The sequence below is a fragment of the Vulpes lagopus genome, chromosome 7 (assembly GCF_018345385.1).
Source record: "Vulpes lagopus strain Blue_001 chromosome 7, ASM1834538v1, whole genome shotgun sequence".
NCBI lineage: Eukaryota > Metazoa > Chordata > Mammalia > Carnivora > Canidae > Vulpes > Vulpes lagopus.
The window spans coordinates 126,003,823-126,016,551 of NC_054830.1; the positions used below are offsets into that span (position 1 = coordinate 126,003,823).

The 12,729-nt window shown below is 40.5% G+C and overlaps 1 protein-coding gene and 1 long non-coding RNA gene across 2 annotated transcripts; both read right to left on the reverse strand.

Moving 5' to 3' along the window:
• Nucleotides 1–3,545: 3,545 nt before the first annotated feature.
• LOC121494306 lies at nt 3,546–12,481 on the reverse strand. Its single transcript, XR_005988786.1, has 3 exons — nt 12,364–12,481; nt 9,682–9,792; nt 3,546–4,534 (listed from the first exon to the last, which is right to left on the reverse strand). It is a non-coding gene; the product is annotated as an uncharacterized LOC121494306 (long non-coding RNA).
• LOC121494305 (cytochrome c oxidase subunit NDUFA4-like) lies at nt 10,213–11,696 on the reverse strand. Its single transcript, XM_041760577.1, has one exon. It carries the CDS (start codon nt 11,025–11,027, stop codon nt 10,779–10,781), a length of 249 nt encoding a protein of 82 aa, XP_041616511.1. The 5' UTR covers nt 11,028–11,696; the 3' UTR covers nt 10,213–10,778.
• Nucleotides 12,482–12,729: the final 248 nt, after the last annotated feature.

Sequence of the window (12,729 nt, forward strand, 5' to 3'; positions counted from 1 at the left end):
GTTTTCCAATACCTCATTTAAAGATTGAAAATATGCTCTAATCTTTCTTTTTCTTTCCTTTCAACTTATTATGAAATAATGCAGACACATAATGTATTCCCTACACTAAGGAGGGTTTGAGGTTTTTAAATGCAGTGCAAATAGTCAGTGGATGGAAATATATCCAGATTCCTACACTGTTTGTCAAGCACTCATGCTGTAATCTGCTTCAAAGTCACAGCATTCCCAGTTCTGTTCATTTTACAGCAAAACTGGTTTTCGTGCAATTTCATAGTTGAGATCTTTACATAAGTTGAAGTTGAGAAATCTCTTTTTTAAGATTTATTTATTTGAGAGAGAGAGAGAGTGAGAGAGCAAGCATGAGTTGGGGAGGGGCAGAGGGAGAGAGAGAGAGAGATAGATAGAGAGAGAGAGAGAGAGAGAATCTCAAGCAGACTTGTTACTGAGCTCTGAGACCATGTGTGAGGCCTAATCTGAGCCAAAAACCAAGAGTCAGTGGCTTAATTGTCTGTGCCACCCAGGCGCCCTAAAGTTGAGAAATCTTAACTTGTTCTTACCTAATTGGCTTTAGTTTAAAATCTTTTTTTTTTTTTTTATAATTTAGACAGAGAGTTGCAGAAGCCAAAATACATCTAAACTGTAGAAATCAGGAGAGATCATTTCTATGGCAATGTGCCTTTGCTTTTCTTGGCCTGTAGTGAGTGAATGATGCCCTGTCATCACCTCACTTCTGCGTGGTGCTGCCACCACAGATTTCTCCCTCAGGGGGTGGTTTCAGTGAATGATATGGGCATCTCATCCATGTGAAAAGTTACTGTCCTTGACATAAGCCAACAGATAGGTGGGGTCCCTAAGACCTGTGACTGCTTGTTGTCTTGAAATTCTGCTGATGCAGAAAAGGATGCCTTGCACACCCCAAAATTTGTTTTTTTTCTTCTCTCCCCCCAAAAAGGGGGAGGGACCAGAGGGAAGTTAGAACATGTCTGGATTAGGACTGTAGGGTTTTAACACAGTTCTGGGAATATCAGGCATTGTGCAAGAGGACAGCCCGCTGGTATCTGTGTCCCTCAGCTTCAAGCAGCTAGGTAAACAGCACTCATCTCTGGGGTCTAGCATCAAGGCCTTCCTTGCTTAGCTGGAGGAATGACTTCACTGTGGTCTGGTGAGCTGACTTCTCATTGCAACATCCACCAAGCATCTGAGTTACTGCTTAGAGGGAGGGTAGCAGCATTTGAGGTCTCTCTTAAGGGTTCTAGCCAAAGTTTGCAATCTTAAATGTTTTCAGGGGACAGATAGGTGATACAGTTGAACAAGGCAAGCACATGGAGATGCAGAGAACCGCAGAGCTCTTGCCCAATATAAAGGTCCTGGCTTGGCTTAAAGTGGCCAGCGCCTCTTTGTTCCATGTAATTCTTGTCATCCAGGAATGTGACTCCATGTTGCAAGATCTTTGGATTTGACAAAGAAAGGCCAGATACTTACAGGAAATCTATTCATCATACACTGTAGGCAACAAACTCAAAATATTTTCAACACTTCATCAGATGTTCAAGAGCAAGGCTTTGCTCAAATGTCACCTTGTCAGTAAGGATTTCCCTGACTCCCCTATTTTTTAAAAAAATATTTATTTATTTATTTATTTATTTATTTATTTATTTATTTATTTATTTATTTAAAAGAGAGAGAGAGAGAGAAAGAGAGTAGGGGGAGGGACAAAGAGGACAAAATCTCAAGCAGACTCCCCAATGAGCACGGAGCCCCACGTGGGTCTTGATCAACCTGTGAGATCATGACCTGAGCCATTAATCATGAGTCAGAGGCTCAGCTGAGCAAGCCATCCAGGTGCTCCCTGACTACCTTATTTTAAATGACTCTCCCTGCCTCACTCTGTACGTCCTTGTTCCTTTTCTCTGCTTTATCTTCTCTTTAGCACTACTTGTTATCCAGTATTGAGAGTGGAAACTTTGATCCAATTGCTCCACCTCTGGATGTCCAGGATCAAGAACAGTGTTTGGCCTGCAGAAGGTACTCAGGAATGTTATTGAATAGATGCAGGTCTGATACACAGAGACAGGACTCGTTAGAGTAAGGTGAGGCCTCCTGGGGGCATGGAGGCATGGAGCTTGCAGGACCATCAGAGGGAGTCCCTCCTTCTACTTTGTCTCCCAGATGCCACACCCTCCGCACCTTAGTCACTGCCCTGGGGATTCACTTGCCACAGTGGTGTCTGACATGATTCCAAGGGCAGGGTGAGAGACAGGAAAACGGATTGGAGAGTTTATGCACTCACATGCTACTCTTATTGAAAACGTATTGCCCGGAATATGCACAGGTGATACTGGCTAAGAATAGTGCATAATCTTCAATTCGAATGCATTTTCTCTGGGGATTGGGAATTGGAGTTTATGCTCTCTTCTGTATTTTTATGCAGTAAAAAAATGTAAAATCTGATGAGCTTATGTGAATATTTGCATCAGCGAGGAGGGACAAAATTGATTTCAAGTCTAGGCCCAGGATGACAAGAGGTGAGAGTGCCTATTTATGGAAAAGCACCAAAATGTGGTACAAATTGAAAAAAGAAGCAATGCCTGTGGCAGAGATGATATGACCAATTTCAAATAACCCATTTCAAATTGAAGTCAAAGCAAAACTTTGAATGGAAAATAATAATCATAAGAAAATTTTCAGATACTCCAACAGGGGTCCATCAATACTTTTTACAATGTAGTTTTGCTGGCTGAAAGGGATGTCATTCTGTGGACCCACTCAAGTGACAGTGAGTCACACTATGAAAGGATTAATGTTATAGGTTATTAAATAGGAGATTTGGACTAAGGCTCTGAGATAGGCTAGCTCTCGGGTAGCAAAGGGGGTAATGAGGCTGATCAAAATGCAAACCTCTCAAAGAACCACCGGACAACTGGTTTGTCCAGCAGAGTGTGGTGGGAGGGACCCATCATGGGCACTTTTAAAGCACCCACCATAGTCCTCAGGGTAAAATCGGCTTTAGACGTCTGCCATGCCAGATAGTGCAAAGCTCCTCAGAATGACACGAGTCATGAAAGAACTTTCTGTACTCCTTTCTCTTCTCCCCTCCAACCCGAGGGGTCTGGTTTAGCAGGTGGAGAGAGAAATAAATGTTTGAAGCCTGCCCTTGCCAGGAGAATCAAAAGATCCACTGAACCGCAGAGAAAGTTCTGCATATTACATGGGACTCAGCATTCTCATTATCAAATGAAAACTGTTTTTGTGACATGAAGTGACCTAGGATGGCCTATTTCCTAAGAGCAGAAAAAGCATAGAACATGTTGGGTTTTGCTAAGGGAAAGGGGAAAACAAAACACATTTTAAAGGTACTAGGAGACAAAGCTTGAGTTTTTTTGTTTTGTTTTGTTTTTTTTAATAAGGTTTTTATTTTTTTTACACTTTTTTTAAATTTTTATTTATTTATGATAGTCACACACAGAGAGAGAGAGAGAGGCAGAGACACAGGCAGAGGGAGAAGCAGGCTCCATGCACCGGGAGCCTGACGTGGGATTCGATCCCGGGTCTCCAGGATCGCGCCCTGGGCCAAAGGCAGGCGCCAAACCGCTGCGCCACCCAGGGATCCCTTTTTTTTTTTTTTTTTTTTATCACATCTCATGAATGTACTTGTTAAGTGTCCTAATTAACCAGAGCTAAAGCAGACCCTGCAGTAATCCTATGACCAGTCTCTGCAATTCTTGTTAAATTATCTAGAAAACTTGCTCTTAGGAAGAGAAACTAATGAGAATAGTTCATAAGAGTGGGGAAAAATTATTAAATATAGCCTTAGGTACATTTGTATGGTGGTGTATAGTACCTGAGAGTTAAAGAAGTTTCTTAGCTCAGGCTGCTATAACCATCGAAAGAGTGGTTGAAAAAACAAATATTTATTTCTCACACTTGCGGAGGCTGAGAAGTCCAAGATCAAGGCACTGGCAGATCTAGTGTCTGGTGAGGACATCCTTTCTGGTTTATAGATGACTGTCTCCTATTTGTATCCTCACATAGCAGAGACAGCAGAGAGGAAGGAAGTTTTCATTTGTCTGGTCTTAAAAATTCACTAATGCCAACATAGGGTTCCACCCTCACAAAGGCCCCATCTCCAAATCATACTGTGGATTAGGGTTTCAACACAGGAGTTGTGGGGGGACACAAGCAGTCTATAGTAAGAAGTGAAGGAGCTCACAGAAAAGGTCTTGGATGGAAGAATGGAGCCATGTAATACTGGGGAGCTTGGTGGTGGGATCTTAACCCTCCTTGAGGATTTACCCTTTACCAGTTACAGAGCAGGGGCCTCTCCCTGGCAAAATAGAACCCATCATTCTTAGTTCAGACCTTTTAATCCAGATGCTGTAAAAGGAGATTTTGAAGCACAATTAAGAAACTCTAGTAAACTCTAGTAGGTGAGAGAACTAGTGATTCATTGTTGAATCAAGTAAGGAAGTGGAGGGAGTACAATCTTGGAAGGAGGATCTTCCACTTAAGGCTCTGTGCAACTCAGTGGTCTCGCCTGTAAAAGATATGGAAATTAATACTGCTTTTGATCATTGAGTGGATTAAATGAGAACATACATATAAAATACAGTGTCGTGGTACTCCTGGGTGGCTCAGCGATTGAGCATCTGCCTTTGGCTCAGGGCCTGATCCCAGAATCTGGGATCCAGTCCCATGTCGGGCTCCCTGCAGGGAGCCTGCTTCTCCCTCTGCCTGTGTGTGTCTCTCATGAATAAATAAATCTTTAAAAATAAATAAATAAATAAATAAATAGTGTCTTGCACATTGCTGGACCACACCAGTATTCAATAAATGTGAGCTATTATTATTGAAATAGAAGATGCACCATCTACATTGAGAAGACAATCACTTGTATCGTTACATTACTTATCTCCATCATCATCATTATTATGCAATGATGAATACTCTCACAGAAATCTTATATGAGAAAAAAATGTATTTATTGAGTGTAATCTGCTTGTCTTCCATGAATACAAGGAAGCACATGACTGAAGACTTGTATAGTAGACCTCTGCATGTATGCTCCTAGAAAATGACCTTTTTTCGGTTTTATTTCACACTATAAAGATATGTCTGGAGGGTGTCAATAATAACTTCAAAATTCTTTAAGAAGTTAGGAAGGGCTGTTCTAAAGTGAGTGATTTTTTTTCCCCTAGCCTCTGTATTTACAGGAGAAAAGCCTGAATTATTTTAGGGTGGTGGAGACCCACACTATTGCAGTTAAAGTGACAAATCCTTATGCAAACAGTTTCATGACTTTCTCTTATGCCATCTTTGTAAATATTTGTAGGACCTGACAAACCAAATTGGGATGATTTCTCAGAGTCCCAGAGGGTAAAACTTAAAAATTTTTGTTTGCGTGTCTGTAGTTTTTAGAAGTTTCAGCAAGATAGAGCTTAAGTTGTGGCTGATAGAACAAATATCACTCCATGTGCCAGTCTGGTTAGCAGCCATGCATGCCATCCGTAGATAAGAATAGATAATCAGATTTTGGCCCTTAACCAGTAAAAAGTTGTGATCTTGATAGTGGTTACATAAATTATTGCCTAAGTAGCTATCTGAAGACTGGTATTTGACTATTCTTGTATGTGTCACGTCTGTGTCCAAGTCCCTGATTTTCAATATGCCAGCCCTCTGTCTACCTGAACTTCTTTGAGGACTGTTCCGTCTCATCAGAACTCAGGTACTGGGGCCCTCAGTGAAGTGCTGGTGCACTTGTGAGCCCAACTAAGGATCTCTTGAGGATGGGAAAACAGGATGTATAATTCTGGAACTTTATTTTCTACTACTCAAATTGAGTCTTGATTGTAGTAGTAGCTACATGTGTGTATCACACATACACACTTCAAAACTCACTGATTTTACACTTAAAAGGGATGCACTTAGTTATATCTCAATACAACTGATTAAAAATAATGATGCTATAATCAGCTTTTGATTACTTCTCAATAAAGTAATAATTGACACTAAAAACAAACCTCTTCAGTGGCTCCCATTTATCTATAAGACTAAATTCACACTGCTGAAGTAGGTATTTAAATCTCTCTTCTCTATGGCCCCAAGCTACCTTCAGCAATGGTTATTAACCTACTTTATGTTATGGACCCTTTTGGTGGCCTGGTAAAAACCATGGACTCCTTTTGAGAGTAATGTTTTTAAATACCTAAGACAAAACACATTGGAGTACAAAGGAAACCGATTATATGGAAATTATAGCAAAATACCTATACAGTTTGTGATATAACCATTTATGTTCTTTCTTAACTCATGACATATATCTCATAACTACCATAGTTTCAAAGTACTGACGAGCAAAATGATAGTTTATGATGTCTGCAAATGTCATGTGAAAGGAAATACTCTGTGAGTTTTATTGGTGAGGAAGTAACGCATGCTGCTAATAGTCTTATGGTTCTTTGCCCACATTCACAATGGAAGGAGATGCTAAGTTTCAGTTAGAAGCCAATGAAAATAAAGGCGCATTTTTTTTCCCCTATCAAATTCAACCTCCCTCCACACACATCGTCCCTTACCCACTCCTCCTCTGCCTTCACTCCAGGTTAAAAATGCCTGCCTACCCCCAAGTCTCCTGACAGGCCCCTGTTTCAGTGCAGAGTTCCCCATCCTAAAGCTGCAGAAACAGCAGGTAACATGAATATGTGACTAGGTGGAAAAGCCAGATAGTGGAGGACCCTAACAACTGATACAAAGCCCATGTCTTTGCTCAGAGCATTCCAGTAACCCTTCTTTGTTTTTAAATGCAGTCATGTACTCGCCAAATAAAGATTAGCCAGGAGTTGGCCGGTGTGCAACTACTGTTTAATCAGCCAGAATGAACTGCCAGTCCTCCTCCTGCTGCCCTCCCCTGCCACATCTCGAGAGAGTTTCCCTTATGTAGAAAGTTCTTCCCCTCTAATCTCTATTAACCAAAATTCAGCTAGTTCAGAAGTCGGCATTTCCTGCTTCCTGTGCTGGAAGTCATTGGGCCCTGGTCTGTGCTCCTAGAACACTTAGTTCAAATCTTTGTCTGTGTTTGTTTTTTTTTGTTGTTGTGGTGGTGGTGGTTTGGTTGGGTTTTTTAAAGCACAGATCACATTTTGGCTCGTATTGTGCTCACTGATGTGCATGTTTCAACTGTTCCAATCCATCATGAGCTCCTGGACGGCAGGACACAGCCACGTTTCTTTTTGCAGCTCCCCTAGTACCTGCACTCCATGTGCACGGAGCTGAAGGGACATGGTACTCAGGCTGATCGTATGGAGCCAGTCCCTGCCTCCCTGCCTCTCTGCCTTGTGTTTTTGTCTATTTTGCATACGGTTTCTCATTCTCCAACCACTAGAACTAAAGCCCTGACATAACCTTTCTGTCATGGAAGGGCTTACAGTGTAGGCACAAGCCTCCTGGCCCGAAAGGTAATTGATGTCATTTAAAGTCTTCCTCCAGATATGGATATTAATCTATTCAATCTTTCATTCCTATAATCCCTTAGGAATCCCTTGCACCAAGTGAGAGCTTATTGTATGAAATACATCAGGCCAGATCATGCTGTGATACAAGTTTGTGAAACTGTTTCTTTGTAGCCTAGAGACTTCTTCCTAAAGGACATTCATTGCTCCTCTTATGGAACAGGGGTGCCCAAAGAGCATTCTCTTCCCATGATTGGTCAGCAGGGTCCGAGGCTCCATTGAATCCCCATAGCCATGGACTCCATGAAGTTATATATAAAGGCATGGAAAATAATAAAATCTTACTTTGTATCCTGGTTTTTTAAATTCTTTGCACTTTGAATAAATTACTGAAGATCTCTGAGCCTCCATTTTGTCATCTGTAAAATATGGGTGGTAATAACATCTACCCCCCAGGGTCATTTGATAGTGACATGAGTTAATACGTATACAGTGCTTAGAACAGTGCTTGGCACATGAATGTCACTGAGCACTTACCAGTGCTAGCTAAAATAAAACTCCGCCCAAATACCTGTTTCCTCTCTAAGCACCTGCTATGGGCTAGCACTGGGTAAGCCATCAGGTTATATGAAGCTGAACAAATCATAGCAAGGAGCTCGTAACATAATAAAATGGTTTTCAGTCTGTAGACTGGAGATTCCTTGGGGAGACATTTTTCTGAGAATTTATTTGTTCATCACACTGAATAAATGATCCGCCTCAGACATATATACTTTATTTTTAAAAACGTATGTGGTTACTTTGGGGTTTCATTTAGAATGATGCCTTATTTCATATTTTTTGTCACTCTATATTATCTCAACCAATTATCAAGGGAATAGATGTGATCATGTGGTGGTTACCAACATTTTTTGGAAGATACTAAAAAGTGCTTCTTATGGCTAAACTATCTGGATCTATCAATTGAGTGGACCGCATGGTGTGATAGAAACCCAAATAATCATGTTTGCTTAGGCAAAGGAGATTCTGCCCCTGAAGAGTGGCAGTTAGTACTAAGATACTGCAGGATAGAGACCGATGCTCAGGCAATATTTAACCAAAATTTTTCAGGTGCTCTCCCAAAAAGTTGGGAACCCTTCACATAAAGAAGTAAAAGGAAACTCCCAAAATGGCCACACACAGAGAGCTTCTGTTCAAGAAGAAAAAGAAACTCTATTTCTTTTATCCAGCTGATGAGGGAGAAGGTCTTTAAGATTCCCAGGATCGGTGAAGGGTGGGGAGGGGGGTTTTCCATGGTTGGGTTGCTAAGGCAGGACTTCTGTGGATGCCTTGTGGACATGGCTACTAATTGAGGGCCCCCTAAAAAGCCAGAATTTGCAGAGAAGCATTTGATTCCCTTTTTCTTGCTGCTGTTCTGGTACTTTGGGAGTTTAGGAATTGTTCATCCTCCTGTGGCCAGTTGTGAACCAGCAGGTTTAAGTTCTTAGACCACCTCTTTTTATAATAGATGACAATATGTGGTGGGGGTGGGGTGGGGGAAGCAGGAGTGAGCAGGATTCTGGTCCCTGTTGCAGTTTGAATTTTCTGTCTTGGCAGTCCTCCTAGGTAAAGTCTTCAAAAGACTGCAATGACTTTTCTGGCAAAATTACTGGGAAACCGTTGCCAACACTAAGAATCTCACACTCAGAAACTCAGAGATTGGATATGAGTGAACCTCCTACATTTCTCTTTAAAGTTCCATGCCTTAAAAATAGTTATGGTGCAGTGTTCCTCTGTAGAGAAGATGGTTAATATTTCCATTCTGATCCAGAGGAAAAGGTCAGCACACTTTGCTGCAGACAGGTCTTGGTGAACCCTTGATATTTATTTCATTCTCAAGGCACTTGGTGATCTCCATGGAAAAAGAAATCTCCCTGTTTTTGTGTTCTGTTTTGCTTTGTTTGATTTTTGTTTGTCTAGTCTGGGAACTAATGTCTCTGGTTACTCCCAGAAAAATTGTAATGTAGTACAAAGTTTATTGGCTGGCAAATAGCAGACATTCACTACAAGTATATGGATTGACTAAAAAAATGATTTTTCACCTACCAAGCTGTGTTAGCCTCCTTAATCACATTCCCATATGTGAAGTGTTTTCCTCCAAGCATTTACCTTTTTCTACTCAAAAAGCTGCTATGGGCCTGATGAATAAGTGGTATTGTTTTGCAGTTAAGAGCAAAAACTTTGCAGCCAAACATACCAACATGTGAATTCTGGTTCTACAGATAACAAGATGGGTGATTTTGAACAAATCTGAAGCCTCAGTTTCTTCTTCATTAACATATGTTCATCAACAAAACTTGAAGGCAACCTATGGAACAGAAGAAGACATTTGCAAATGACTTATGCGATAAAGGGTTAGTATCCAAAATATATAAAGAACTTATACAACTCAACACCCAAAAAACAAATAACCCAAAGGAAAAAATGGGTAAAAGACATGAACAGACATTTCTCCAAAGAAGACATCCAGATGGCCAATAGACACATGAAAAGATGCTCATCATCATTTACCATCAGGAAAATGCAAATCGGAACCACAATGAGATATCACCGCACACCTGTCGGAATGGCTGAAACAACAGGTGTTGGTGAGGCTGTGGATGAAAAAGGAACCCTCATATACTCTTGGTGGGAATGCAAACTGCTGTCAGCCACTCTGGAAACCAGTATGGAGGTTCCTTAAAAAGTTAATAATAGAAGGCATTTGGCTGGCTCAGTCAGTGGAACATGTGACTTTTGATCTCAGGGTTGTAAGTTCAAGCCCCATGTTGGATATAGACAGTACTTAAAAATAAAATATTTTTTTAAAAAGTTAAAAATAGAACTACCTTATGGTCCAGGAATCACACTGTGGTGTGATTAAATACTAGGTGTGGGTAAATACTAGATATTTACCCAAAGAATACAAGAACATTAATTCAAAGAGATGCATGTACCCAATGCTTATAGCAGCATTATTTACAAAATATAGCCAAGACATGGAAGCAGCCCAAGTGTCCATCGATTGATGAATGGATAAAGAAGATGTGGTGTATATATAAAATGATATGTATAATGGAATATTATTCAACCATCAAAAATAATGAAATTTTGCCATTTTTAACCACTTGGATGGAGCTAGAGTGTTTTCCCCCCCAAGTTTCAGATATTTATCATTCAATGTAAACCCCAACACAATACACCAATATGATTTCATGCATTTAGAGGGGAAATAGTTCCTGAATAAGTGGAAAATTGTGCAGATAGCTTCTGGAAGACCTTCATTCTAAGCAACTTTATAGTGAAACATTTCATTTAGAAGTCTGGACCTCCTTTCTTAAGTTTGCTGTGATCTACATTCACCAAATAGAATTTGTATTGATCATTAGGACCCAGTTTGTTCCAGAATTCTGGGTCATTCTTCCTATCCCAACTGATATCTGGATTGAACAATGCCAAGTGCAAGACATACATTGCTGCTCCAGTACCTCCTGCCCCAATAAATAAGAAGAAGGGGATCAAGCTTGGATGCTCCTTGGTCTGACCAATGATCTGGCGTAACATAGTCACGGCAGAGGCCTCCTGTCCAGAATTAAAAAACCAAGTCTTCAAAGCCTGGAACCAATGGAGCTAGAGTATATTATGCTAAGCAAGATAAGTCAGTCAGAGAAAGATAAGTAGTATGATTTCATATGTGGAATTTAAGAAACAAAACAAACTAGCAAAAACAAACAAACAAACTAGCAAAGGAAAAAAAAAAAGAGAGAGAGAGAGAGAGAGAGAGAGAGAGAGAGAGAAAGACCAACCAAGAAACAGATTCTTAACTGTGGATAACAAACATGGTCACTAGAGGGGAAGATGGGGAGATGGGTGACACAGGTGATAGGGATTAGGAGTGCACTTGTTGTGATGAGCACAGGGTGATGTAGGGAAGTGTTGAATCACTATATCATATACCTGAAACTAATAGAACACTGTATGTTAAGTGACTGGAGTAATATAAAAATTTAATGGAAAAACAAAACAAAACGTGTTCAATGAAACCTACCTTACAGGTTTATTGGAAGGATTAAATGAAATAAAATAAGATTTTCCAAATTTCAGTCACTTGCAACTTGCCTGCATTTTTTTGCATATTCAAATATCACCCATTATTATTCCCTAATGTTTTCTTTAACTCATTTTTTTTATTTTTTTAAATTTTTAAAAATTTATTTATGATAGTCACACAGAGACAGAGAGAGAGAGAGAGAGATTGGCAGAGACACAGGCAGAGGGAGAAGCAGGCTCCATGCACCGGGAGCCCGACGTGGGATTTGATCCCTGGTCTCCAGGATCGCTCTCTGGGCCAAAGGCAGGCGCCAAACCATTGCGCCACCCAGGGATCCCAACTCATTTTTTTATACAGCTTAATTTTAAAAGATAAACAGACACTTGTTACCTCTCTGGTGATAGAATTTAAGTGTAAAATATAAATGTAATGGGGACTAAACAATATTATTAAGTTCAGCCTGTATATTTTTGCCTGCAAAAGTCTCTGACCTGAGGTCTGCTGTCTTTGTCCAAAAGAGAGATTATGGTCAAATATTAAAGGGGGAGGAGGGTTGCCCAGAAAAAGACTTGGTTGTTTTGTCAGCTCAGAGGACAGATTTTAGTGACGTTTTATATAATCTTGGCCAGAGATGGGTAAATTGGATTATCTCAAATGCCAAAATGGAAATCTGTTTCATAGCCTGCTCAAGTCCCAGATCGGCTCATTTTCCCTCCTTTGACTTTTTCCTCACTTGTGTTTCTTTTTTTTTTTTTTTTTCTCACTTGTGTTTCTTAAGCACAAAAATAGCACTTCCACATTGTCATAGCTCTGTCCTGTGCCTACACCCCAAGGGTGACACCTACTTACCATCTTTGTGTTCTTTCCTCTTTCCACTTTTTCCTCCACCTCCTTCTTGTCATCACTGTGTCCACCAAAAGCTCTCACTTCAAGCTCTGACAGAGTCTTCTCCCTCACTTTTGGGCCTTCCTGAGCATCCCTTGCATGCATGACACTCTGCTTAAAGTGCCAGTTAATATTTAAGTCCATTAAGCTCATTATGTAGTCTTTCTCCTCAAGGTGTACCCAAAGAATGCAGCAGAGCCAGGATCTCAAATGCTTTCCCATGGGGAGCTAAGGGAGAAACTCTCGTGGTGACTATGGACCTTGCAGCCAGCTCCAGGAATTCTGACTGTCCCCAATTAGTTTGTAAAATGTTGGCCATTGTACATTCTG

Bases quoted from the DNA above. Each gene is read 5' to 3' on its own strand.
- LOC121494305 (XM_041760577.1), bottom strand. From the start codon at position 11,027: ATGTTACGCCAGATCATTGGTCAGACCAAGGAGCATCCAAGCTTGATC.